This window comes from Salminus brasiliensis, chromosome 2 (genome assembly GCF_030463535.1).
Source record: "Salminus brasiliensis chromosome 2, fSalBra1.hap2, whole genome shotgun sequence".
Lineage (NCBI taxonomy): Eukaryota > Metazoa > Chordata > Actinopteri > Characiformes > Bryconidae > Salminus > Salminus brasiliensis.
Genome location: NC_132879.1, coordinates 52,913,076 through 52,939,685, shown reverse-complemented (window position 1 = coordinate 52,939,685; position 26,610 = coordinate 52,913,076). Strand labels below are relative to the sequence as shown.

General features: G+C 42.6%; 2 protein-coding genes and 1 non-coding gene across 3 annotated transcripts; all 3 read left to right on the top strand.

The window, feature by feature from the left end:
* Positions 1-5,272, top strand: phyh (phytanoyl-CoA 2-hydroxylase). Its single transcript, XM_072673161.1, has 9 exons — positions 1-199; positions 548-603; positions 727-840; positions 1,997-2,165; positions 2,314-2,395; positions 3,586-3,767; positions 3,934-4,083; positions 4,317-4,451; positions 4,542-5,272. Exons 1-9 carry the CDS (start codon positions 128-130, stop codon positions 4,593-4,595), a joined length of 1,014 nt encoding a protein of 337 aa, XP_072529262.1. The 5' UTR covers positions 1-127; the 3' UTR covers positions 4,596-5,272.
* Positions 5,273-12,485: 7,213 nt separating this feature from the next.
* ucmaa (upper zone of growth plate and cartilage matrix associated a) lies at positions 12,486-26,254 on the top strand. Its single transcript, XM_072673976.1, has 5 exons — positions 12,486-12,643; positions 15,489-15,545; positions 15,632-15,727; positions 21,865-21,963; positions 25,455-26,254. Exons 1-5 carry the CDS (start codon positions 12,586-12,588, stop codon positions 25,550-25,552), a joined length of 408 nt encoding a protein of 135 aa, XP_072530077.1. The 5' UTR covers positions 12,486-12,585; the 3' UTR covers positions 25,553-26,254.
* Positions 24,218-24,379, top strand: LOC140550394 (U1 spliceosomal RNA). Its single transcript, XR_011979098.1, has one exon. It is a non-coding gene; the product is annotated as a U1 spliceosomal RNA (small nuclear RNA).
* Positions 26,255-26,610: the final 356 nt, after the last annotated feature.

The window sequence follows — 26,610 nt, the reverse complement described above, 5'->3', positions numbered from 1 at the left end:
TTATCTGTTTGTCTGCTGGGGGATCTGGGCTAAGTGTCTCGGAAAGACCAGCCAGTGCAGACGTGTAGCGCGGCACGGCCGTTACCCTCAACCCAGGAGTCTACTCTCCGTTTTCGGTCTCAATAAGATGTCTCGACGCGCTGCGGACAGGCTGAAAGTCGTCCTGAATCACCTGGACCGGTCCAGCTCCGCTGCTGTTGTATCCTTTCACCGTTAGCCCGCTAGCTATAGCAAGTTAGCTAGTTAACCTAGCTAGCTGCTAATGCTAGTTGTTTCCGCGCAGCCACCGCGGGAACTGCGTCTACGTTCGCCCAGTTTCGGTGCTTGCTGCGGGCTCAAGTTCTACGACAGCCCGAGGCTTTGAGAGGCCTTTGAGGGCGAGCCTTTTTAGAGTAGTTTTGACACAGTTTTGCACGCTTTTCGATTATTTTCTTGGCGTATGCAAGCTTATTAGATGCTTGTGAGAGTTAGATATGTTTGTTAACTTTAATAGATAAAGTGGTTGTTAAGGTGACAACAGCGTTTTCCTTAAGTGTATCTCATACAGCGCTCGTCCTTCACTTCCTCCCAGGCCGTGGCCCATTATCATCCTCAGAGATTTCGGTTAATGTGTTAAAAATTAAAAGCCAGATTTAGCCTGATATAATAGCTACGAGTCGTATTAATGTCACGGCTGTAAGGTAGCTAGTTATATCACCCCTTTGTTATTTCTGCTACCTTGTGCAGGTACACCTTGAACACCTTGGGTTTCCTGAGTCCAGAGCAGAGGCTGTTTTATGAGGAAAACGGCTTCTTACTCATCAAAAACCTGGTTTCTGAAGAGGACATCGACCAGTTTAGGCAAGCCTCTCTCTATCTATCTCTAAACTCTCACGATCACTCCCCAAACACGCTCCATATGATAACTCCAGCTTTGGCAGAATTAGCTGTAGCACTTCACACGTTGAAATGCTGTTATACACATTATATGTCCAAATGTTTGTGGACACCCCTTCTAGTGAATGCATTCAGCTGCTACTGAGTTGCACCCACTGCTGACACAGATGTGCACACACACAGGATAGAGGATAAAGGTGCACGTATTTGTCACTGTACAGCGAAATGTGTCCTCCGCATTTAACCCATCTGGTAGTGAACACACACTCACACACACACACACACGTGTGTTAGGGGCAGTGAGTACACACACACACACACCCAGAGCGGTGGGCAGCCAACTCCAGCGCCCGGGGAGCAGAGAGGGTAAAGGGCCTTGCTCAAGGGCCCAACAGTGGCAGCTTGCCGAGCCCGGGAATCGAACCCACGATATCGATAGCCCGTCGCTCTAACCGCTGAGCCACCACTGCCCCTGTAGAGAAGCCGTGTCAGTAGACTGACTCCCCCAGCATTGAGCTGTGGAGCTGTGTTATCTGGAATGATGGATGGTGCTCCATCCAGTACTTTTTATGAAGTTTGGGATGAGGTGGGGTGGTGATCATCCAACATCCTGACCTCACTAACACTCTTGTCGCTGAATGCAATCAAATCCTCACAGCAGTGCTCAGAAGGCCTTCCTCCCTGGACAGTACAGACAGTTACTCCAACAAAAGCAGGGCCATGTAGTGTAGAACCGTGCAACAGAATACACTTCGTTCATGTGAAAGTTTTCAAGTGTTTCTTCCACCCAAATGCATGCCCTTGAGATGAACACAAGGTGGCGGCATCACGCAAACATCCGGATCTGCAGTATTTCTCAGTACATTCACCACTTCAAGAAATTGGAGAGCTCCTCAAAGAGATATTGAGCGATGCTGTAGAAGGATTACTTTTTTTAGTTCCCATGAGGAACCATAAGTGTGGAGAGCCTTGAAATTAGAAAAGAACCTCACCGTGATATCTCCATTCTTTATGGGCCCAAAAGTGGTTCTTCTATGGCATCACTCAAAGAACCATTGTAGATGACAGAACTGTATTCTGTAAATCACACGTGTGTGTGTGTGTGCCTGTGTGCCTGCAGGGCAGAGTTTGAGCGTGTCTGTAAGGGAGATGTAAGGATTCCAGGCATGTTGGTGATGAAAGACGTGGCCATTGCAAAGTCTGAGTTTGTGCAGGATCAGAGGGCTGTGTCTAAACTTCAGGACTTCCAGGACGATGCAGAGCTTTTCCGCTATTGCACTTTGCCCCAGGTACATGCACACACAAACAGGCAGTGAGTTGCAAAGTGGAATTCTGTAGGGTTTGAATAATAATACCCAGCATGCTGAGACAGGCCAGCGTTGCCTTGATCAGACTATATGGAGAAATGTAGCAACAGACTCTGTTACCCTGTTACAGATTCTAAAGTATGTGGAGTGTTTCACTGGCCCCAATATCATGGCAATGCATACCATGCTCATCAACAAACCCCCTGATGCAGGTAAACACACACTGAAACACACACAAAAAACTATACACAGCTGTAATAACTGGTGAGGTTATGCAACTATAAGGATCATGGTATTAATTAACTTAATTTGGTGTTTAAATAAGACTTTAAAAAATTAACTTACAACAAAAGGAACACTGTAAAGCCAGGCTAACTTAACTGGTTTATCTGACAACTCATTAAAACGTGTTTTTAAGGCTCGCACTGCATAATCTGATAACTGCAGAAAATCAGATTTTGTCAGCAACCTGATTAGAGCGTATACATATACGCTGAGTATATATAGACTGAGTAATCAGATAATGGAAGAAAAAAAATGGGTCTACATGTGTCAGGCAGTAATCGAAGTTCTACTTTGCACCAGTCAGCCAGTTTTTTTTATTTGAAACTTTAAATTCTTCAATTTCAGCATCACTCCAGAAGGGTTTTGTTAAGCTCTGCTTAATTATTTCCGATACCATGGTCTGTTTTTTTGCGCCTTTTGCAGACTGAGAAATCCAAGAATCCTCCGGAGGACACATGCACTGAGTAATCTGATTACTTAGTTAAACTCCAGCTCTCTTTATCAGATTTCTTAATCACATTTCTAGACCTTACTCTGATCTAAGAAATCGGAGAGTGCTGTTTACATATCCACTTCAGTAAACAGATAATCTGATTATGAACAGATTCTTGAATGCATGTAAACACACTCATGTATTGCTGACCAAACTGAGATGCAGAAGTGTACTGAGATGCAGTTAAGAGAACCTTTGACTAAACTAATTTGAGTTAATTCAAAAAACATTCTGTATTCAGATACTGTAATCAGATACTCTCATTTTAGGTTGGCCTGTCTTTTTAATGTGTACTTACTTATACATCCTTTATGTTGTACTTGTAAGTAAGTTTTTGAATAGGACACAAGTAGCACAATAAATTGGAAAGGCAACATCTAAGGTCAGCTCCAGACTACTGTATTGTAGGTGAGCTGATACTCAATGGAAATCACTTAATCAGCCAAACAAGCTGGTACAGCTCACCTCTTATGCTCTCCGCATACAGTCAGTGAATGTCAACCTTGTTGTTGTAATTGTCTTTATTTCTAACTGTATGACATGTATGACATGTTTTCTTGTTTGGATATTTGAACACTTTCCAAATAGTAAAAATGTTGTAATGACACCTGTGTCTTGTCTCAGGAAAGATGACATCTCGTCACCCCATGCACCAGGACCTGCACTACTTCCCTTTCCGGCCAGTTGACCGCATTGTCTGTGCCTGGACTGCCATGGAGAAGGTGAACCGACAGAACGGCTGCCTGGTGGTGCTGCCTGGAACCCACAAGGGCACCCTTCAGGAACGCGACTATCCAGAGTGGGAGGTGAGAGGACAGGATGAGGTGTGACAGAGCTGTACTGGACTGTGTTTTTTAACATATGTAAACATAGAGACATTTGATTAAGATCATGGGGTGCTATATACACATATACTGTAAATAAATATATGAATCATAATGTTCCTTATTTTCTGTTGTTTACACCACTCAGGGTGGTGTAAACAAGATGTACCATGGTGTACGCAACTATGATCCCAGCCATCCTAGGTTGCACGTGGAGATGGAGAAAGGAGACACCCTATTTTTTCACCCTTTGCTCATCCACGGCTCGGGAATGAACCAAACACAGGGATTCAGGAAGGTCAGGACTGATACGTTTGCACACAGACACGTTAAATGTTTATATATGTTGAAATTCTGATACTTTCTTAGGCTAATTTATCTTTTATTCTCTGTGCTCCATAAAGCAGTCACTTCAGTTTATTCTACTTGACTTGCAATAAGCTGTTCCAGTGGAAACTCTGTTCAGGTGATGCAATCTGGTATGCTGCAAGTGAGACATTTCACTATGTGTCTGTGTGTGTATGTGCTCAGGCCATCTCCTGTCACTATGCCAGTGCTGACTGTTTTTACATTGATGTGAGTGGAACAAGCCAAGAGAACATCAGTAATGAGGTGAAGGATCTTGCAACCAAAAAATATGGAGCAGATATATCCGTTTCCTTTGAGGTACGGCTCCTTTTATGGGTCATAATTGTGCACATTTCTGCATTATAGCTGTAGTCTGACCTCGCCTGTATGTGTGTTTTATGTGTGCAGGACACCTGGGCTTTGAGAGGACGCCTGGTCCAGGGAGAGAGGACATCACTTTGAGCCTCATCTCTAACTCCATCAGAAACATGCACTCATAAGAGTTGTTAATGATACTCTGTAGTGCAGAAATGTTGCCTTTGAGGTATACTTTTAAAAACAAAGGGAAATTAATGTTGGGGTAATGATATAGCAAATTGCCATAGATAGACATTTCTCTTAGAGTTACCACTGAAGACTGATCAGTTTCTACTACATATGAAGTGCAGATTTTTCTAGAACAGTCAAGAATAGAATAAAAAGAAAATCATGCATGGCATTTAGCATAGAACTGATAAGAGCATATATGAGTTCTGGAAGGTCAACAGTAATGTTATCAGTAATTTATTATCAGTAATTTATTATCATCAATTTAGTCATCCTCCTCTGAACTGAGCTGCCAAGGAACCACAACAGTGGATCAGAATCAGGCTGTTTATGTTCATTTCTGTTCTGTAATCATTGGCATGAAAACTGGAGGAGTGATGCTTTTTCTGAAGCAACTGTAGTTGAAATTGTTTATATGGAAGATATTTGGAGTCTATGCCCAAGTCTGCATAGACATTTAAGTGAAGGCCATTTGAGAAGTTCTGCTAATTTTATCTTCACACAACTGTGCCTTAACACCGTATGTGCTGCTTATTGTAAAAATGTCAATGTTACTATGTCAATAATCTTAATAAAAAATAATGTAGTTGTAATCTTTATTGATATTTTCATCAAGTAACCTCAGGTAAATTATATTGTAGTCAATTAAATATAACCATGAAGCCTTTTGTGCAGTGCATGACATGGTAGCTGCCCTTTCATTTTAGGGAGGCTTTGTGCTGCAGTATGCAAAGTATCCCCAAAACAGGATATATTTGCATTCTAATAATACGTCCCTTTCACATTCAAAAACAGGGTGTCCTTAATTCATGTCTAATTAATGTAAGTGAATGAGTAAGATAAACACCCAAGGCTATTAGACAATTTCAGGGCTTGTAGTAGTATTTACACAGTATTTACAGCAGGCCAGTGAAATCTTCTACATCAGCACAACATCTACTTACCACCTCCCCAACTGGCAGAGAAGGAGTGTTTGTATGAATGCGATATTGTGTTCATTTGGAAACTCTGGTTAGTGTTTGCTCTCACTAAGTGGATTGAGTTCAACCAGGACACTCACATGCACAGCACCATGTAAACAGCTCTGACGAGATGATCTGTTCCTCCTAAGCTCACTGCTGCCATAACTGCTTCTAAACATTTGGGAGGCTCCAACCCATGCCAAAAAAATGCAAAAAATGAAAAATTTATTTTGATCTGGTGGAAACGGTGCTAAGTGCAGTGTAATCCAAGAATGGCGTATACACTGCCAGAATAGAGGGGTAGTATTCAGACACGTTTTTGTGCTCTAGGATAAAAACAATGGAATTTAACATTAAAAGCACAACAATCAGTCTTTTCCTAAGGTAAGCAAGTAAAATTTCCAAAATGCACTTATTTAATATTTACATTTTTCTCAAAAACTAAAAGAAAAACAGGCGAATGATGAAGAAATTAATATACAAGTGTCATGTGGATCAATTTTGCTTTCTTGAGACTGATGTACAGTAAATTATAAAATAATATATATATTAAATAATATATAATAATAATAATTGCATATTAATGTACATATTAATTAACTCTTTATACCTACTATAGAGAAATAAGATGCTTGGCTATTGCTGTAATGCAGAAACTGTCTGGGAACAGAGCTAGGGAAAAGTGCTACTGTCATTCTTCTGCTCATTCTCCTATTGGAGTATAATTTCACATGCTGTGTTTTGCTCTGCAATCAGTGTGTGTGTGTTTTGACTTTGGAGGACCCTGGGTTCTCTACTGTTTCCTGGACAGGCTACCTCATGCAGACTACAAACCAAAGGAAACATCTGATGGATTCCAGACGTGAAAGATCCCATTGAAACGCCAATGGGGGGAAAAGGCCTCTTGTTGTGACTGATGCTCACGCTACAGCACAGTATGATCCAATTAAGGCAGGGGAATTTGGGGGCCATGGAAGTCGTTTCACTTTTAATCATGGATGAACATGCAGCACAGAGGTGCTGAGAAAGACAGAACCTCAGGACAAGGGTTATTATTATCCAGAAGAAGCCCAGCAGCTGCGCTGTACAAGTCAGCTTCAGAGTTCTGCTCTCAAAACAAGATATTGTAGACGTTCCTGTGAGATTCTGGTTCATGCAGACATGGTTGCATCACACAGTTCCTGCAGATTTATCAGGAGCACTTCTGCATCTCTCATTTTGCCACTTCCCAAGTGTTTCATTGGATTCTGATCTGGTGACTGGGAAAGCCTCTGAAGAACACTGAACTCATTGTCAAGCTCATGAAACCAGTTTACCATGACTTTTGCTTTGTGACATGGTGCATTATCATGCTGGAAGTAGCCGTTAGAAGATGATGCATGCCATAAAGGGATGCACATGTGCTGTGTTCCAAAGCCTAGGCTGCAGCCGAGGTAGGATGGCTTCTCAGTAGGACAGTCCTATGAAGACTCCTTCTTTGTAGCCTATTGGTCTTGTAAACATAACAGTCTAACAAGGCTATGTGGTGGCACAGCCTGTGTGTGGTGGCTGTGTGGTCACTAGACGTTCTAGCCTCTTGCAATTGCGACTCAGAACCTGTGGAGGAAAGTGGAGCCTGTTAAGTTGGTCCAATTGATTTGACCAATTTCTGTTGGGGGTCAGAAGGATACATCAGTGGCATCCTCGAAATCGCTCCAACCACAGACTGCGTTTCTAGGCTGTAGATGAAGGGCATTGTACTAAAACAACCTTCTGTGACGTAGCGGCCGAGAAATGCAACATACCTCGGCCGAGCCAAGACTCTGCTCGGCAACAAAACTCAGAAAGGCTGTGGCATTGGCAAAGTGTGCCAAGAAAATATGCTTTTCACCATCACACTGCAATCTGAATGAGGTGTTCGGAAGGTGGGATGTGTGCATGTTTCGACCATTTAACTGATAATAAGGTTATGCTTATGCCTAGTTTTTCAGTCCATATCGTGCAATGTAGCAGTTCAAAAACAACCCCAGAGCATGTTGCTACCACCACCATGCTTAATATTTTGTGCAGTGTTCTTGTAGTTGAATGCCTCACCTTTACTCTTCCGATCATACTTTGACTCATCTGACCGTAAAACCTGCCCCGAGAAGGCCTTTTTCTTTTCCATGTGGTTCAGCTACAACCTCTCCCAGAGCTTGAATATGTCATTTCTCTAGCAGGGGCTTCTTCTATCAAGGACAGGAGCCTCTCTCTCACCCATGGGGGTGTTTGTAGACAGTGACGCTGGTGTTCCAGCTACCTCCAGTTCGTGGCAGGGCTGTGCTTTGATGGTTCTTGAGTTGTTCCTGACCATCCAAACCAATTATCTCTCATCCAAGGATGACGGTTTGGGTCTTCTTCCAGACATTGGAAAAATAGCTACACCTTCCCATAGCATGTGGTTATGTTTACAACTTTAATTGTTGGAATTGATGATCTTGGAATGTGCAGTTGTTTAAAAATGGCTCCAGTAGACATCTCTGAATGTCTACTCTGTAGATTGTCAAATCTACAATCAGCTCTTTATCAGATCTGCACTGAGCTCCTTTGGACTCTGTGGTGGTCAATCCAATGAGTGCCGTCAAACAAACCCTTTCACACAGAGAAGCTTCCAGCTGTAGTCAATCATGATCACTAACAGGAAGTTACGAGGCCTTGGCCTTGGCAAGTTAAAAGACATGTTGGACATGTTGTTCAGCACTGCTAAGTTAATCATCTAAGTTGGTGTTTGGATACTTCTGACACTGTGTAGATTCCAGAAAACCCTCCAAAAATGAATTCTCTTTTTTTTTCAGTTAAAAAGTATATTGTGCACTCATTCTGCCCCAGAATTGAAAGCCACGGCATTCATCTCAATTATGAGTGTGTGACTGTCCAACCACAGCTGTATATTAGTCTTAAAGACACAGTAAAAAAAAAAAAAAAACAGGTTGGAGAAGTTTGTGGGAATATTATTTGCCACAGCATTTGATGCATGAAACCACACAAATGTCATAAGTACAACCATAAAAACTAAAATGCTAGAGACAGTTTTGTGTTCCTGGCTTGTAAAGATGTCTTTCCAATATTATAGTCCAAACAATTACACCTCCTTAGAGTTACGATTGCTTCTAGAGCCTAAAGCTGTCTGGGAATCTGACTCTGAAGGGAACGAGATATCCTAAATCTGCCACGCTCTCATTTAGATAAACGTTCCTAAATTAGAGTGAGTCGGAATGCTTATTTTCCTGCCTGACTAAGAAAACAGGAACCTCTGAGACACAGATGACAGCCAAGCTGCAGCTTCCAAGAAAAGCACTATATAAAACCCGTGTAGACACCTGCTCTTCCAGCGTTTCTTCTGAAACAAAGAGTATGAAGTGAATATGACTTGCTGGATGAAGGATCATTGCTGTGAGCCACGAGAGCATGACTGAGGTCAGGTGCTAATGTTCTGGATCACAAAAGTCACTCCAGCTCACCCCCGAGGTATTCAGTGGTTTTCCATCACTTCCTCAGTGACCAGTACTCGCCTCAGGCCGCAGCTGCTCCGGAGCGTCCCAAACTATTGTCAAGGCTTTTCTGTGGAGATTATACAAGTTTTTAGTGCTCAGTTGAAAGCCTGTATGGCTAACCCTAGTGCTTTTGGAACGAGGCCTAATAAAGGACAGTCAATCAGAACAGAGCTTATTTTATATCTGTCTTAAAGCCACAGGAACTGAATCAGCCTGTTTAATTGTAAGGGATAAAGAGAGTGTGGAAAGTTTACATTTATGCCGTTTGGGTGATGCTCTTATCCAGAGTGGCTTACGTTACATTTGACGTGAGAGAATGTAGTGTTAGGAGTTAGGAGTCTTGACCAAGGACTTATTGACCCTCTTCACACATGGCATTACCCATGCGTCTTATATCCGGACAGTATCCGGATCTACTTTGACTTTCTTATCTAAAATGTTGACGCTGTGGAACATTGCATGGTTCTGGCATTCCTGTAACGGCTCTTTCAGAAAATGCGACAGACTATTAAAACCACAAGGGGACGAACTCTGCAATACTGCTCTCAGTTACCGGTTAATAAGCACGAGTGTATTAATACATAAATACACTTGGCGAGATCCGTCTCTGACCGCCTCCGAATGTGGTTTGAGCGATCAGATCAAAATCCCATCACAATGCATCTTGGGGGTTGCTTTTAACACGGACGAGAAATCGAAATGTGATTTGATCACCAAAACAAAAAAATATATATTCAATAAAATGAATGTTAATTATATTGTTAGTATTGGTGTGGCTCAGGCAGGGAAAGGAAGCCTAGTCTGTCACGGGAAGGGTGGTGTTACTATGCTACACCAGAAGACAATGAATTATAACCATATTTTTCAACCATAAAACCACACAAACATCATTAGTGGATCACAAGTGGGAAGCAGCTGAAATCACTCATTATTAGAAGAGATGTCTGAATACTTTTGGACATATGGCAGACCAAAGCACACCTGACATGAAGTAGCACTGTTTAAAATGTCAAATCTGGGAAACTGGTTCTGGTCCAATTGTGTAGAATTCAGAGGTTAATTCACTCAGTTCTTTTACCTCGCTGTCTGTTCTGGCCTCATTCTCACAGCCTGCTTCCTTATTATCTTACTATTTCTCCCACTTGTTGACAAAAGTGACAGTTTAAGAAGCCAACGTATGGAAAGTGTGTTGAGAATATAGGAATTACTGTAATTATATGATATATACCTGATGTCACATACAGACACACACACACACACACACAAGCATACTCGCTCTCCCTGGCTCTGGGGCTGGAAAAATACTTTCCGTCCCTCTGAGTGCCTCGCATGCTGCAAAACTGTGAAAGCTGCCATGTGAGTACTCCCTCTGCGCATACCCCCTAACAGAAGGAGAAGATGGAGACCACTTTTTGAGACTAGCTTAGTTTTGGCCGATTTCAAATTTGCTCAAATATTACTGAAGCTGAATATGTCTACATTTACTCAGTTACATCTCCATTTATGCTGGCTGATTTAGACAAATGTCTCTCAACCCTGTATATAATTGTGGTTGGACATGTATATAAGATGAATATAAGATGCATGTTGGACATTAAAGCAGCTGTATGTAACATTTTTATACCTTAAAATAGCAGCTTCAAAATCACTGTGAAGCTACACTGACTTCTAATAGGGGGAATAGCATCTCTATTGATGCTAATCCAAGCTCGGCACGCGGCTAACTGCACTATGTAACTCTGGTGAAGAGGGCAGGGCAGCACTCGCGAGAACTGTGTAATGCTGCGTATCCCAGGGTCAGTGTAAAATCCTGTAGTATTAGTCCATTGAGACAGTGATGTTTGGAGGAGTAAAGGTGATTCATTCGGCTGTTAAGCAGGGTGGTGGTAGCATCATGCTCTGGAGCTGTTTTGGAACTTGATGATAAAGGTGAAGGAGGACTACCTCAGATTTACTTCAGTATAACCTCAAACCATCAGTTAGATGTCTGAAACATGGACACAACCGGGTGTTCCAACAGGACAATGACCCCATCCACACATTAAATGTGGGTGTGGAATAGATATAGCAGCCTAGTATTAAGCTTTTTGAATGGCCTTCTTAAAGTCCTGACCTCAAAGATGTGAACTGTGCTGAAAAGCCAGGGTTTGTTCTGGGAAACCAACTAATCTAATGAAACTCCAGTGATTTTGGCAAGAAGAGTGCCAGCAGCTTTAACGGTGCTGTTTGTATATGTTTTTGACCCTGTATGTATTCGGATTTTAGAAAACCCCCAAAAATTAAAACCTTTTTTTTATTAAAGATGTTTAACACTTATTACACAACCGCCCCAGAAAAAAAAATTAAGCCCAATATTGTCACATATATATAAATACCTGTCCAATTACTGTCAAAGATTCACAGCTGATGCTGAGATTGTGACCAAGACACATCAGGCGTGGGCTAGAGGGGTATAAAGCCCCCCAGCATTGAACTGTGCAGTGGAAGAACTGTGTTCTCTGGGATGATGATGGTGCTTCATCCAGTACTTCTGGGATGAGTTGGGGAGTTGGGGATGACGAGGTGGGGTGATGATCATCCAACATCCTGACCTCACTATTTCTCTTGTCCCTGAAGTCCCTGAATCAGATCCTCACAGCAATGCTGCTCCGAAATCTAGCAGAAAGCCTTCTTCTCTGGACAGCAGAGACAGTTACTCCATCAAAAGCAGGATCAACTCTTTTTAATGCCCTTGATTTCAGAAAAAAATGAGTAAGCAGGTGTCCCAATACTTTTGTCCAGGTAGGGTATTTTTGCAAAGGACAGAGAAGATGCTTGTGATGGCAATGAGTGCATGCAAGCCATCATTCATCATCACATGTAAATAGAATCAGACTGGCACTGTCATCTCCCCGGGCCGATTGCCCGGCGCTAATGGAATCTCTGATCTCAGTCACATAAAGGAGAGAATGTGGGCGTGTCGGACCGACAGGTGAATGTGCCCCTTTCAGACTGTTAAATTCAGCATAGTTAATCCTGTAGCAGACGAGTAGCTACATGAGGAATGCATTTTATACACACACACACACACACACTCACTCACCCAGCTGATGTATTAACCATGAGAAGTTTAACCTGATGATGAGTCATCTAATTAAAACACACTGAAAGATGCTAATACTGATGATGCTGAACACACACACACACACACACACACACACATCCATGCCATGATGCCCTCCTTTCTTTTTTTCTCTCCCTCCTTTGCTCCTACTGTGTTCCCCAGAGCTAGTGAAATTCCACCTCTCCCCCTCCCTCCAACCCTTCTTCCAACTTTCCTCCTCCTCTTTCTCTCCCTCACATACACACACTCATGCACCCTCCTCCAGGTCCCTGGTCCACTGTGGCTGTGCAACCTGCAGAATACACTCTCTCTCACACACTGGCTGAACCATGGCCTGGGTGCACATTGTTCTGCTGACCCTGCTGCCCACCGTCCTCATCCTCACTGGTGAGTGCCTCGTTTGGAGTGTATGAGAGTGTGTGTGTGTGTGTATGTGTGTGAAAGTGAACTGATGAAGAGAAATTTGACTCTTTTTTAGCTTCTACAGTTCTTAAGTTGAACAGTAGTTCTCAAACTTGGACCCCCACTTGGTCCAGGTTTATGCTCCAAACCAAGTCGCAGCACACAGGGATAGAGCACAAAATGTGGACCACCTGGGGTTCCCTGCGGACCAGGCAGAGAAACACTGCTGTAGCCCACCAGATGTCAGCTTTAGAAACTGATTCATCACATTTATGTTTAATGGAAAGAAAAATGGACCATAATTAGCTGCAATTTACTGTGATTTTTACATAAAATTAATGTTTGATGGAGCACTATATCTGAAGCACTATATCTGAAGCACTATATCTGGAGCACTATATCTGGAGCGATAATGAGGTAAAGTTTAATGAAGGCACTTTATTCAAAAGGCTTGTAGGTTTTATGTAATTGTCCAGAACTCTGACGGTGATACTTTCTGTTTGGCCTTCAAAAATGCTCAAAATATACAATAAGATTAGCCACCAGACGGGGTTAAATGGAAACGGAGCTAATTACCATCTGATAAAAGTCTGGTAATCTGACGCACACTTAATTAACTGCTAAGAATTCTATGGTATTTGAACTGCATCAAAAAATGTTTTATTGTTTGTTTTATTTATTTTTGTCACTTTTATGTTGTGACCAAAAAGTGGAACAGCAAATGGTAGAACATTTAGTATATTTATAATGGATCTGTGCAGAAAAATATACTGTATACTACACAGTCATATCAGAATATTATGACCACCTCTATTTTATCAGCTCCACTCACCATACAGGAGCACTGTGTAGTTCTAACTGACATTATTCGAGTCTGTACTTTCCCTTCACCCTGTTCTTCATTGCTCAGGACCCCACAGGACTGACCACCACAGAGCATGCTGTATTATATGTGTGGCAGGTCATTCTCAGCATGGTGGTTAGTAGGGTGTCAGACACAGCAGTGCTGCTGGAGTTCTTAAACCCTTCAGCTTCACTGCTGGACTGAGAATAGTCCACCAACCAGAAATATCACTGATGAAGGACTAGAAGATGACCAACACAAACTGTGCAGCAACTGATAAGCTGCTGTATCTGACTTTACATCTACAAAGTGGACCAGCTAGGTAGGAGTGTCTCATAGAGTGGACAGTGAGTGGACACAGTGTTTAAAAACTCCAGCAGTAGCACGGCGTCTCTCCACTACATCAGTGTCACTGCAGATAACAGCTGCTCTGTGGTGGTCAGTCCTGTGGGGTCCTGAGCATTGAAGAACAGGGTGAAAGGAGGCTGATAACAGAGTATTCAGAGAAACAGATGGATACAGTCTGGAGTCAAAGAACAACACAGTGCTCCTATATGGTCAGTGGAGCTGATATGATGGGCCAAGTTAATTTAAAACCAGGGATAGTCATAATATTCTGATATGACTGTTTACAATTACTTAAATGAATTTATATTAGGGGATGAGGGATATGGACTTCATTGTTGACTTTTCCTCACTATTCACTCTTACTCATAATTTTTAACATAATGAAAAAAATATATATTCTCCACAATTTGGATTAGCAATTATCCAACCCATACATGTTCCCCCTATATCACATGCAATGCTCCTGATACTGGGAGGGTGAAGACCAACACACCTCCTCCAACACGTGCATAGCCAGCCAGCACCTCTTTTTCCGAACCAACCAACTCGCAGACTCTGATACATCGGCCATCTACTCACCCTGGAGAGAGTAAGGTCAACTGTGCCTCTCTCTGGGCTCCGCCTGCCGATGGCTAGCACCATGACCGGGATTCGATAGTGATCGTCTAGTTCTTTGCGGGCAAGAGCAGATTTGCATGCACCTAGAGAAACTAAAAAAATGGCTATACACAGTCACTGACATGTATTGTTTTCTTTAACCTCTACATTCTCTTAGTCAGCGTTTTGCTGTAGGGTAAGTTCTTAGTTCTTTCGCTTGGGCTGCAACCATTACAATGGAGCTCTGATTGGTCAGCCAGGTCAGAAAAGTGTGTAGCGTTTCAGTCCATCGACATGGTGCAATTAGACCTTTAGTTGTTACAGTCTGTTAAAGCTAGCCCTGCTGTGTGGAGGCTGCACTTTAGCCTGGCTAGCTCTCACTGAGTTAAAAATGGTGCTAGCCATAGTTCAACCACCAAGGGGGGATTGGAATAATGGGAATTCTGACTGGCTCAGTATTTCAGCACACTTCTGTGTGTCTTCAGGGTGAATCCTGAGAAATATTGACCTGTAAAACAAACGTCTCAAACTTCTAGAAACACATATATAATAACATCTTTAATTATCTTGAACTCTAATCTACTGATGTGTGTTCTGTTCTGCCCTCCAAAAGGTTCAGAACGTCATTTTGTTAAATTGAATGTGTTCACCTGTCACAGAAAAGTGTCCTAACCTCGTAAATGTTGAAGTATCCACTATTTTACATTTACATTTACGGCATTTAGCTGACGCTCTTATCCAGAGCGACTTACAAGGTAACTCGTATTACAGAGGTGGGTCAATGTAGTGTTAGGAGTCTTGCCCAGGGACTCTTATTGGTGTAGCGCAGCATAGTTACCTTGACTGGGAATCGAACCCTGGTCTCCCACATGGTGTAATAGCTCACTAACTGCTAGTGGTTTTATCTGTTGTACCACACCAACCACAACAGTTACCTTTCAAAAAGACTCAAAGATTAATATTGAGAAGATCCAAGATTAATATTTCCAGCTGGAACCTCCACCCTCTCTTGCCCTCTCTTTTTCTCCTCCCTCTCTCCAGTGCTGCCAGGGGGAGAAAGCGCAGCCGTGAAGGATGGAAAAGACAGTAAGGCTATGGGTGAGTTCAACACACACACATAAACACACACACACCACAGTCTCTCAAAGAAAACCTGTAAATGGCCTGTTTCTTTTACCCCATAGGACCCTCTAAGCAGGTTTTCGTGCCAGCATCAGATGCCTCCAACTTCTTCAAACGCCGTGGCCGCAGATCCCCCAAAACACACGCTGAGTATTTTGGTGAGTTGCACTGCGATCCAACTTTTCCTAACAATAGCTCAGTGTCCCTCTCTGTCCATCTCAAAATTTGGGACTGGTTTTCTTCACAACAAAGCATGTGTCAGATTCAAGCCCAACATATACTTTTGGACCATTAAATCTCACTGATCACACGCTGTTAGAGGAGCTCGCGCATTTGGCCGGTGATAAATGTCTCTAAATTAGGAGCTAGAGTGTGGAATCTGACACATTACAAAATCTGAGTTTTCATTGCTTTGTTTAAAGGACTTGAAGCTCCAAAAATTCCTGTTGACAACCATAATCCACACATAGCAGCTAAGCGGGCAAAAGGCCTGTTTTGAAATCATGACATCAATCATGACGCCACCCAGGTGGTCTGTAGCAGAGTTATTGGAGGGGATGATCAGACACTGCATTATTGCAAACTGGATGAATTCCGAAGTACAAATAACATCCAGACATCCAGAAGGAGAGCCTGATATTTGATGTTCCTGGGAAAATCTGTCCAAATGTAACAGTTTGCTCCACATATTTCATCTGTACTGCATTTTAAGGTCTAGTACAGGGCAGCCAATCAGAACAGTGGTCATTTAAACACAGTTAGATACAGTTACAGATTTGGACTCCACAAGACCTCTCAAGGCATCCTGTGGTGTCTGGCACCAAGGCCAATGTTGGCAGTAGATTCTTTACGTCCTGTAAATTGAGGTGAGGTAAGGTCTATGGATCACATCAGTGAGCTATAGGTCACCATTTTTGGTGGGTACTGACCACTGACCACAGTACTACATGCCAGAAAAACCACCACAAGACCTGCCTGATGTTTTGGTGGAGATGTCCTGACCTAGTCACACTTTGCTTCTTGTCAAAGTGGCTCAAATTCTTATGATTGACCATTTTTAAGGATTTGAAGACCTTGTCTTTAAGCTTTAAGCTGACTGTTCACCTGCTGTCTCAAATATACCAACACTAGTCAGATGCCACTGTAGATGGAGACCATTTGTTTTTCATTTCACCTGTCAGTGGTGCTAATGTTATGGGTGATCGGTGTATGCATTGCTTAGAATCTGGGTGTAAACAGAGTCTACAAATAGAAAAATTGGACTTTTGCTACTCTCCCTGTGAGCGGGTGTCGTGCTGAAATTGCTCTAAGACCACAGCGGCAATTCTGAAATAAAATGAGACAGAGACCTCCTCTTTGGGTGGGACCACATTTTGATCATTTGGTCAGCACATTTCACACCTGCTGTTTTGGTTCGGACCAAACTAAAAAAGCCGGAAGGTAGAAATGAAAGCACCCTTAGAGTCCTGACCTTAATCTTAACCTTAATCCTTTTAAGATGCCATGGCTTGACCAGAATCAAATAAATAAATGTTGATTTTGATAGATAGATAGACAGATAGACAGACTGATAGATAGACAGATAGATAGACAAACAGACAGACAGATAGCAGTAACATAGCACAGTAATACAATAATAAGGGAGGTACAGTATAAAAAAGAAGTAGTCCAGGCACAGCAAAGAAAATATTAACTATCGATGATACCATCAACTATAGATACATATATCTCCCATATTACAATGAGACATGAATTAACTATAAACTATAAGTCATAAAATAATCACTCTAAATAAATAAAACCATAACCTATAGATAAATAACTCACTTACGAGACAGAGACAAGGTGAACACTTGCAGAGATGGATCTAAGCAAGATTTATTTAAACCCAAAGGGAGAACAAAACAAGAAACGGAACAAACAAGGTGCAGCAACCTAAGGGACAAAACTGGAACCCAAACAGACTGTGACAAACCAAATGTTGAACGCAACAGACCTGGGACTGGGAGGAGCAGGAAGCGAAGAGGAAATGAGCCGTGATATGCTGGAATTAGGGCGAGGGAAGGGGCAAAACAAAAACACAAGCCTAGCTTTGGAACAACAAAAGGGAGAACTCAAAACAGCCACAAGCCGAGCTTGGGCAATACGAAGGGGAAACCAGAACTGAATACTAGAGCAATGCTCTACGTGAATCCAGGGTTAACTGGAAAACTGGCTATCTGAACGAGATAACCGGGCAAGCCTAACCTGAGTGCGCCGTGGAACGGACTCATGAGCTAGAGCCACTGGGGAGCATGAACGGGACTACCTCGAGAACCAGACTTAAAGATAGCTTGACAACGACAAGATGCCAACTTACAGGACCACGCCACAAACACATAGGTTCAATTCACGGCACCTACAGGCTGGCGCGAGGCTCCTTAAACGCTCCCAGTCCCAGGTGCAACACATGAACACAAACAAGGTGGGAGTCCATATTTGGGCCTGTGGGCGGTGAAGCGGGATCGCGCCAGGGGAGGGCGCAATAACGAGGGCCTGTCACGGGCATCAGCAGAAACATGACAATACTGAATAAACATATGCATGCATATGCCTGTGCATATATTGGTATTTAAGTAAAGCGTGCAGATGTACAGGAGGTACAGTAAAGTATTATATTCAAAGATTCACTTACTTTTTCTAGCCTGCACTAAATTAAATGTGCTAAATTAAATACATGAAGAGTACAAATGTTAGTTTTATTAGAGTGTGTTTGTCTATAATTGTGACTTAGAGAATGATCAGACCACATTTTATTAGTCATCAAAGCAAAAAGCTGTGTAATTCCAAAGGTTTCACTTACTTTGCTTGCAACTGTTTGGGCTATATGGGGAAAACTGAGGATTCTGTCACTGTTTTTTCAGCAAACCACCACCAGTGTTTATTTCATAGAGGCCTTCCTCTAGTGTGGCTTTAGTGTCAAAGATAATTCTGATTTCGCGTAAATTACACAGTAAATAGTGGGCTTCAGGGGGAAGAAGAATACATGGAAAATGTGAAACACTGGCCCTTTAAGTGAGGGGAATGCTTTGGGCAACTTGTTATCAGTCTTTAGAGCAAATATGCATGCGATAGTGTAAGTGTGAGTGTGTGTGTAAGTGGTTTGACACTCTGATTAGAGACAGTGTGTGTGTTCTTCGTGGTAAAGAAGGATTACAGATCTCAAAGCATAAAGACAGTAGCATGTTGGGGATGGATGGCTTTGAGGATGGTCGGGGCAATGTGGAGCTGCATCCTCAGTGAGACAGACTACGAGCAGACTCCTATAGTCACGCACTTCGGCATGCCACCTCATCGCCTGTGTGTCTGCCAGGCTTGAAAAAGTTGGGCAAAGGCCTATTTTCACTTCTTCTAAACCAGTGTGTGTGTGATGCTGCTGCTGCTGTTAAAGAGCGCAGGTTGGAGCAAAGGAAGCAGCTGGAGCTGAGAGTGGAATGTGCAGATATAACATTATATTTAACCCCTTCAGCTCTCTCTCTCTCACACACACACACACACACACACACACTAATACATACCGTACATACAAGAGCACACATCACTCCACATTTTTTCGAGAAAAAAACATACGGCAGCAGTGTGTCAGTGATAACCAGCTGTTTTACTCGCCTACTAATTAACATGTGTGTGAGATTTAGACCACAGCTTTTACCACTGTGTTTTTCCCTTCAGCTCCACTGTGGTTTATGATCCAAAACAGCTGTCAATCATTCTACCATGCCCACTTTCCAACCTCTCTCTAGCTGTTATCAACAGGTACCGTGCCTTTAAGACTGATATTTGCAAATGAGGCAGATTCCTTCAGAATCATATAGATAGTCCATTGACTGTAACAGGGAGAATGGCATCTTTATCATTACCAATCCAGGCCAAAACGCTGCAATCTGCACATATGTAACTTTGGTGGAGTTGCACTAGTCCTCTCCTGAGAATTAGGTAGCTAGCTAAATAAATAAATAAATAAATAAATAAAGCAATCAGGACTGAAACACCCCTTATAACATAAGCGTGACTGAATGGGGCTAAAGTGCTGTATGCTCAATAAGCGCATTTTGTTTTTGTGACATCACAAAAGCAATGAATTCATGCCAGGCTGTGGGCCCCCTTTAAAGGCAACATTATGTCATAATTTTACCTTAAAATAGCAGCTTCATAATCATGTTGATGCGCTACTGACTTGTAACAGGGAGAATGGCATCTTTATCGTTACCAATCCAGGCCAAAACCCTGCTAACTGCGCTATGTAACTTTGGTGGAATTGCGCTAGACCTGTCCTGAGAACTGTGTAACGCTGTGTAACCCGAGTCATATTTGTGTAAACGTTGTAGGATTACTCTACCGCCTTAGTCCACATGCTTCTCGTCCTTTCAGTTGAGGTTCTGTATCTCTCAGCTTGTCCAGAAATGCATGTGTGCAGATGTCTATTAGATGGCACTCATTGTATTTATGTGACTTGTGTTTACGACGGTGGTGTGAAAGTGAATTATGCTCCACAACTCTAGGGGGAGCTAAGGAGCAGAACATATTCTCACATAATAATGCATTGAGGGAATTAAAGCTAGATAAATAGATCAATTCAACTGTATTGTCAATGCTACGTACAAGTACAAGGCACTGAAATGCAGTTAGCATCTACCAGAAGTGCAAATATATAAATAGAAATAGAAATATACATAGAAATATAATATAACAGGTGCAAGAAAATTGCATTATTGTGCAATGATGGTGCAAAAATGGCATTTAAAGCCATGGTTAATTTTGTACCTACTGCAGTTGGAACAAAAGCACTGCTATATCGGTGATGTGGCATGGTCAAATATTGCAGCAATATTTTTGAGCAACAATAATTCATGAAAAGACCCACAGAAGCAATCATCTGGACCTGTAGAAGGTCAGGATGCTCATAATTAACACCCAGTAAATAAAATACAGTGATTGCTCAGAGGACACATTTGTGGAATCAGCTTATTAAAGTGTGATTTGTTGCACAGCCCTAAAGGGAATGTTTCTGGGCTCATGTTACTCTTAGTGATCTCACTGAGATCTGCTTTCTTTATACTGGCATCATCTGAGAGTCTGGGAGTTTTGGAACATCTCCAGAAGAGAGCGATAATATTATGTGGAATGGCTAAAAGAGAGTCCGTCTTTGAGTGAGACCATAGAAGACCCGCTTTTGGCTCCATAAAGAACCATAACGTTTGTAATAGAAGTGCCCACTATATGGACACAAGTTTTGGGACACCTGCTCATTCTTCGTTTCTTCTGAAATCAAGATTTTATCCTGCTTTTGTTGGAGTAACTCTCTCTACTGTCCAGGGAAGTAGATTCTAGAGGAGCATTGCCATGAGGATTTGATTGCATTCAGAGACAAGAGCGTTAGTGAGGTCAGGATGTTGGATAATCAACACCCCACCTCATCACCAACTCGTCCCATAAGCACTGGATGGAGCACCAGTATGGCACAGTTTATCCACTGCTCCACAGCTCAATGCTGGGGGGCTTTATACCCCCCTACCCAACGCCTGGCATTAGGCAGCATGGTGCCAATAGGTTCATGTTTCTCTGCTCCAGAGAGTCCTATTCTATTGGCAGCTCTTCCCTGTAGGGACTAGACAAGCTGTGTGTGTGCATTTGCACATCTGTGTCAGCATGGGTGCAACTTAAAGTAGGTAAACTTACAGAGGTAAACCAAACTGTAATGGCTAGATGACTGGGTCAGACTTGGTCACTTACGGTATGAAGTGGTCAGTACCTACCAAAAGTGGTTCAAGAAAGGACAACCGGTGAACCAGCACCAGGGTCATGGGCACCTAATGCTTATTGATGCTGAATGAGGCCTCACCTCACAACAGACAGGACTGCTAATGTTGGTCTGGGTGCCAGACACCACAGGACACCTTCAGAGGTCTTGTGAAGTCCCTGCACAAGGGGACCTAATCAATATAAGGCAGGTGGTTTTAATATTATGGCAGATCAGTGTATAATCAACACATGAGCTCTGTTATAGCTTCTTTTCCTTACGCTTTCAGTGTTAAACTGGCTTCTACTTACTTACTGGATCTACTTGCAATGTCTTATAATGCTTATCTCTTGTTCTCCATCCCACCCCCACATTCTGGGTGTGACTTAGGAAGTGGCAGTTAACAGAAACAAAACCTGATGTGCAGTTAAGAGTCAGAGGAGCCAAGTGAAATTAAAGCCAGTCTCTGTGCGAGAGACTGAACTGATGGAGCTAATGCTTTCTTTCCCCCTGCAGCTGAGCAGAGAGTGCAGATGGCAGCCTCGGAGCGCAGGAGGGAGTACTATGAGGAACAGAGCGACGAGTATGAGAACCATGTGGAGGAAGCGCGAAGCGGTGAGATCTCACTGATTGCTTTGGCTCAGAAAAGCAGAACCGTCCCACAGGCTGCTAAAAAGCCTTTGCTGTCTGGAGGTATCAATGGCTGATGACTGAAATTACACACTGATAAATAGTACCAGTCAAAAGCTCAGACACATCTACTCCTTTTTTTTCACATTTTGGAATACCAGTAGCCTCCCCGTATCCCATTACCTTGAGGCAGCTTTGCACACTCTTGGCGTTCTCTCAAGTAGCTCCATGAGGAGCCACCTGGACAGCTTTTGCAACAGAACTGCAGAAGAAATAAATGCTGAGACCTTGTCGGCTGCTGAAAACTACTTGTTAAGGGGGAATTTATAATGCACACTGTATATTCAGACGGGTAGCAAAGGAAAAACCAACATAGCGTGTCTTGGTAAGGTGCTGGGAGAGCACAAGCCACCAGAGCAGTTTCAGCGATCTTTGGCATTGATTCTGCATGTCTTTGAAACTGTACTGGAGGGATGGAACATCATTCTACCAATTGATTTTCTCTCAAAATGAGTTTTGATGATGATGGTGGTGCATAGGGATCCTCCAATGGGACACCTGGATCCAGGCTATTCCAGAAAAATGCCACCCCACAAAAACACCAATCATTTGGGCCTGAACCATTCTGTTGGCGAACTCTACACATGCACTTCTGCACTGGTGGAGAATACGGTAAAGGACGACTCCCCAGATTAGATTTCTGTAGAGCAGTGCTGATGGTTTTACACAATGACTGTGGAAAAAACATAAAGGCTGTGGATCCATTCCCTTCCATTCTATAGAAATGAAGCCAAAGCTGTCCGCCATGTTTGTCATGTCATGTCAAATTTGCAACCAGAGTCTGTGCACTAGAAATCAGAGGCAGAGCCAGACTCACCTACTCATTTGGTAGACCCACCCCCCCTTCTCCCAGACCACCTTAACTGAACTTAAACGAATTGTCCTCTTTGAAGTCCCTGTTCAGTAAGTAAAACAGATCCAACAGTAAAAGTGTAGCTCATGGAAGTTCCACTACAACCCAGCTCCTCCATGCAATCAACAGAAAGGGCGCCATGCAGGTCCTGCAGATGACCGGTCTCTTCCAGCCAAGACTGTCAATCACTTCATTCCTAAGTGTAACCCCGCCTTCTTATGATATAGACGAGTCAGGGTTTGGGGTCTGGGGGATTTCTAATTTCTGGGCACAATAAAAAATGGGCCAATATTAAAATGGGCTCAGGGAAAATGAACTGTTAGAATTTGCAGACATTGGAGATAGAAGGAGGAGGAGAAAAATGAGATGTTAATGGGCTGTTATCTGTCATTGCAACATATGCGGGTGGGCGGAGCTACACATTATACTTCAGCCAGCCAGCGGAGGCGCTAGACCAGTGGTTGCTTTGCCTGCGAAAGAGGTTGCACTGTCCATATTTTCTACACTCATCCGGTTTACACCACTAAGCTCTCTGAGATGTGTGTTCTTCATTGTAACAAGAGGTTTCTGCGCTGCATCCCTACTATAAAAGCCCTCAGTCACCTGAAGAAAAGCTGCTAACACTGGAGCTTTTTTATGGCTCTAATTTCCTCCTAATTACTGATGTTCTTCCTCAGATCTGAAAGCAGACATCACTTAATTCACTGTTTCCTTTGAAACGCTCTCCAGCTGAGCAGTCTTTGTGACTGAAGCTCCTGCAAGCGTTCCCCAATAATGAACACTCTTCTTTTTGCCATCTTGATCAAAATCTGAGGTCAGCTGGATCTGCTCAGCATCTTTATATGCAGCCCAGGGCCTGGCAGGATGTTTATTAGATGTATTATATGCAGCACACTTGTCTGGAAACATCTGCACTCATTTTTCTCCTCCTCCACTCGTTTACTCAGGTTTTTGCTTCGTCAGCCGTCTGTATATGTGGATTAATACACAACTTCGGTGTGTAGATGTAGCATTTTCATAAATATTTAAACCTTAAATTATTTAAAATTATAAGAAATTTATAAATGAATAACCATATACAGCCAAGCATGTGTCCAAGCTACTGACTGGTACCATACTAAGATACACCATCATACAACACCATCCTACTTATTAAAAAAAGTATGTAGTGTGTAAAACACTGAGTGAGTAACAAGCCAAGGTTCATGAGACAAGTCTAAAAATCTCCTCGTTCCCAAAAATGGCAAATCCAGGATCAGAAAGGAAAATCTGTTCCAACAGTCCTTCTACAGCTTAGCTTCTTCTAAAAATCTACTCCTCACTCCCAGACGTACCTGGCAGCTGAGATACCATGATCAAGAATGAGGTTCACCCAGGGTGAGGCTCAGCCATTGCACTCTGGTTGTGCTGACCCCTGCAAATTCTCCAAATATGGGAATCAACTGCATAATTTCTGGTAGTGGGGGACTGCGTTCACACTCTCCCCTGATTAGGGGCAGTGGTGGCTCAGCAGTAAGAGCTCCAGGCTTTTGATGACAGGGTTGTGGGTTCGATACCTGGGCTCGGCAAGCTGCCACTGTTGGGCAATTGAGCAAGGCCCTTAACTCTATCTGCTCCCTGGGCGCTGGAGTTGGCTGCCCACTGCTGTGGGTGGGTGTGTGTGCTCACTGCCCCTAGTTCACTACCACAGATGGGTACAATGTGGAGGACAGAGTACAGTTACAAGTACTTGCACCTTTTTCAGAGGTGGCAAATCCAGGTTCTGAGACAAAAAAATCTCAATGTTTTGTTCTAACTGCCTGGATGGCTCTTCTGCAGCTTAGCTACATCTAAAAATCCACTTTTACTCCCAAATGTGGAAATTTTGGTCCAAAATCCTGGGGTAGTTGTATCCAGTTGTATTCGAAAGGCTGGGCACCATTGGTCAAATGTCCATTTTACCCTTTTTTTTTTTTTTTTTTTACCCAATTTGGAAGGCCAATTTCAAACCCAGGATTTAAACCAGTGGATCAAAGTGGCAGCACCTTAATCCTCTAAACCAATCAGAGCCTCTATTGTTATATTTCATAATTGGGAAAGAGCAAACACAGCCTCTGTGGCTAATTAAACATCACATTATGTGTAGTCAATCCTAATCATAACAAATTATTAGTTTAAATATAACTAGTGAAATTAGACACTGGAGATGGAAAGACTGTTTAGAGGAGAAACATAAGATGGAAAATGGGCTGAAACATTTGGGAATGGGCGAAGCTACACATCATCCTCAGCCAGTCAGCGGAGGTGCTAGACAAAAATCAGTCATAAGTGAGGCCTGTGCAAAGGTCTGGACACCCTGTCCACTTTGCCCAGAAGGTTTAGCTGAGTGTAGAGGTGGTGCACTGTTCCACTGTGCAGCATTGATGTAACAAACCATCTGCATGAAAGCGTTTGACTGATGGTACTCAGTAAATAAAATGAAAAATGTAGGATACGCACCCTTTAATTTGCAGTTAACTCCCATAGCTAATAAATATGATCAGACAATTTTACCTAGAATTGCTGTCTCTCTCCTCGTTAACAGAGCAGTACGAGAGGAACCGGGAGAAGATGGAACAGTGGCGGCAGTATCACTACGATGGACAGTACCCACGATACCCCCATCACCGCCCCTATGTTTGAGCATGCTTATTAAGTGCCGTAACACCACACCTCCCATGACCTAAACATCACTCGGAGACGTACTAACACTTTTGGATTGGACGCCCACGCCCACTTCCCTTGAAATCTGTTCCATTTCTTGCTTAAATAGATATATCTTGCAAGTGCAATTCCATGTCTAAGACACAGATTAAGCCTAAGCCTACAAAGAGTATTAGTGGGAGTAATGATTCACCATTTGCTCCACAATTTAGACTCTGTTTAATCCATGTCTGGGAAACCAGCCAATGTCAAAATGTGGTAAACTCATCCATTCAGCTTAGTTTCCTTTCGAAATCTGGAATCTGAATTCTGAATATTTTCTGGTGACTTTCCTTCCTAATTGCAACCTGTACACATGCCTTCTAACTTCTGTATATACAGATTTATCCCCTAAAGGTATGAGGTGGTGGGTGGATAACATGAGGTGATATTAAAACACTTTAAATCTGTTGAATATATCAGTGTTTTAAACCACCTGGTATCAAACTTTATGTATTAATACTTATTTAGAATTAATGTAACTTCAGAACTTTAGTAACCAGTGAAGCTATTGTATGTGTGTGTGTTTTTAAAAGGGATTGCTCTTACGGTTCTCCCAGCACCAACCAGATGTATGCTGCATTGTACTTGGATTAAAGCCAAAAAAAAATAATAAAATAAACTGAAAATGAATGAATAAAAGGCTTGGTGTCTCTAAAGATGCACTCAACTCATCATAAGTAACTGGAAGAGCAGATGGACAGTAAGAGGGCGGAAAGAGGAAGGCAAAATATGCACAGCTGTATCTTAGATACAGTTATCCTCGCACTCACACACCCCTGCGCAAGTCGTCGGAGAGGCAGCAGCAGGCCTTTTTTGCTGGCAGCACGATCGAGCTCCAAACATTCCTGAGTTGAAAGCTTAGGCAGACAGTGAAACAAGAGCCGGGGCCAATTTGAAAGATTTACAGACTTTGCTGAACTTCTTCAGCTCCATTTTTCATCCTCCCCGAGTCACCTGGATGACACAAGACAAACTAATAGCTTCTGAGCCCTAAA

Bases quoted from the DNA above. Each gene is read 5' to 3' on its own strand.
- ucmaa (XM_072673976.1), top strand. From the start codon at position 12,586: ATGGCCTGGGTGCACATTGTTCTGCTGACCCTGCTGCCCACCGTCCTC. The intron at 15,546-15,631 runs GTGAGTTCAACA...TTTACCCCATAG, and splicing joins AAAAGACAGTAAGGCTATGG to GACCCTCTAAGCAGGTTTTC. The intron at 15,728-21,864 runs GTGAGTTGCACT...TTCCCCCTGCAG, and splicing joins AACACACGCTGAGTATTTTG to CTGAGCAGAGAGTGCAGATG.
- phyh (XM_072673161.1), top strand. From the start codon at position 128: ATGTCTCGACGCGCTGCGGACAGGCTGAAAGTCGTCCTGAATCACCTG. The intron at 4,084-4,316 runs GTCAGGACTGAT...GTATGTGCTCAG, and splicing joins AAACACAGGGATTCAGGAAG to GCCATCTCCTGTCACTATGC. The intron at 4,452-4,541 runs GTACGGCTCCTT...TTATGTGTGCAG, and splicing joins ATATATCCGTTTCCTTTGAG to GACACCTGGGCTTTGAGAGG.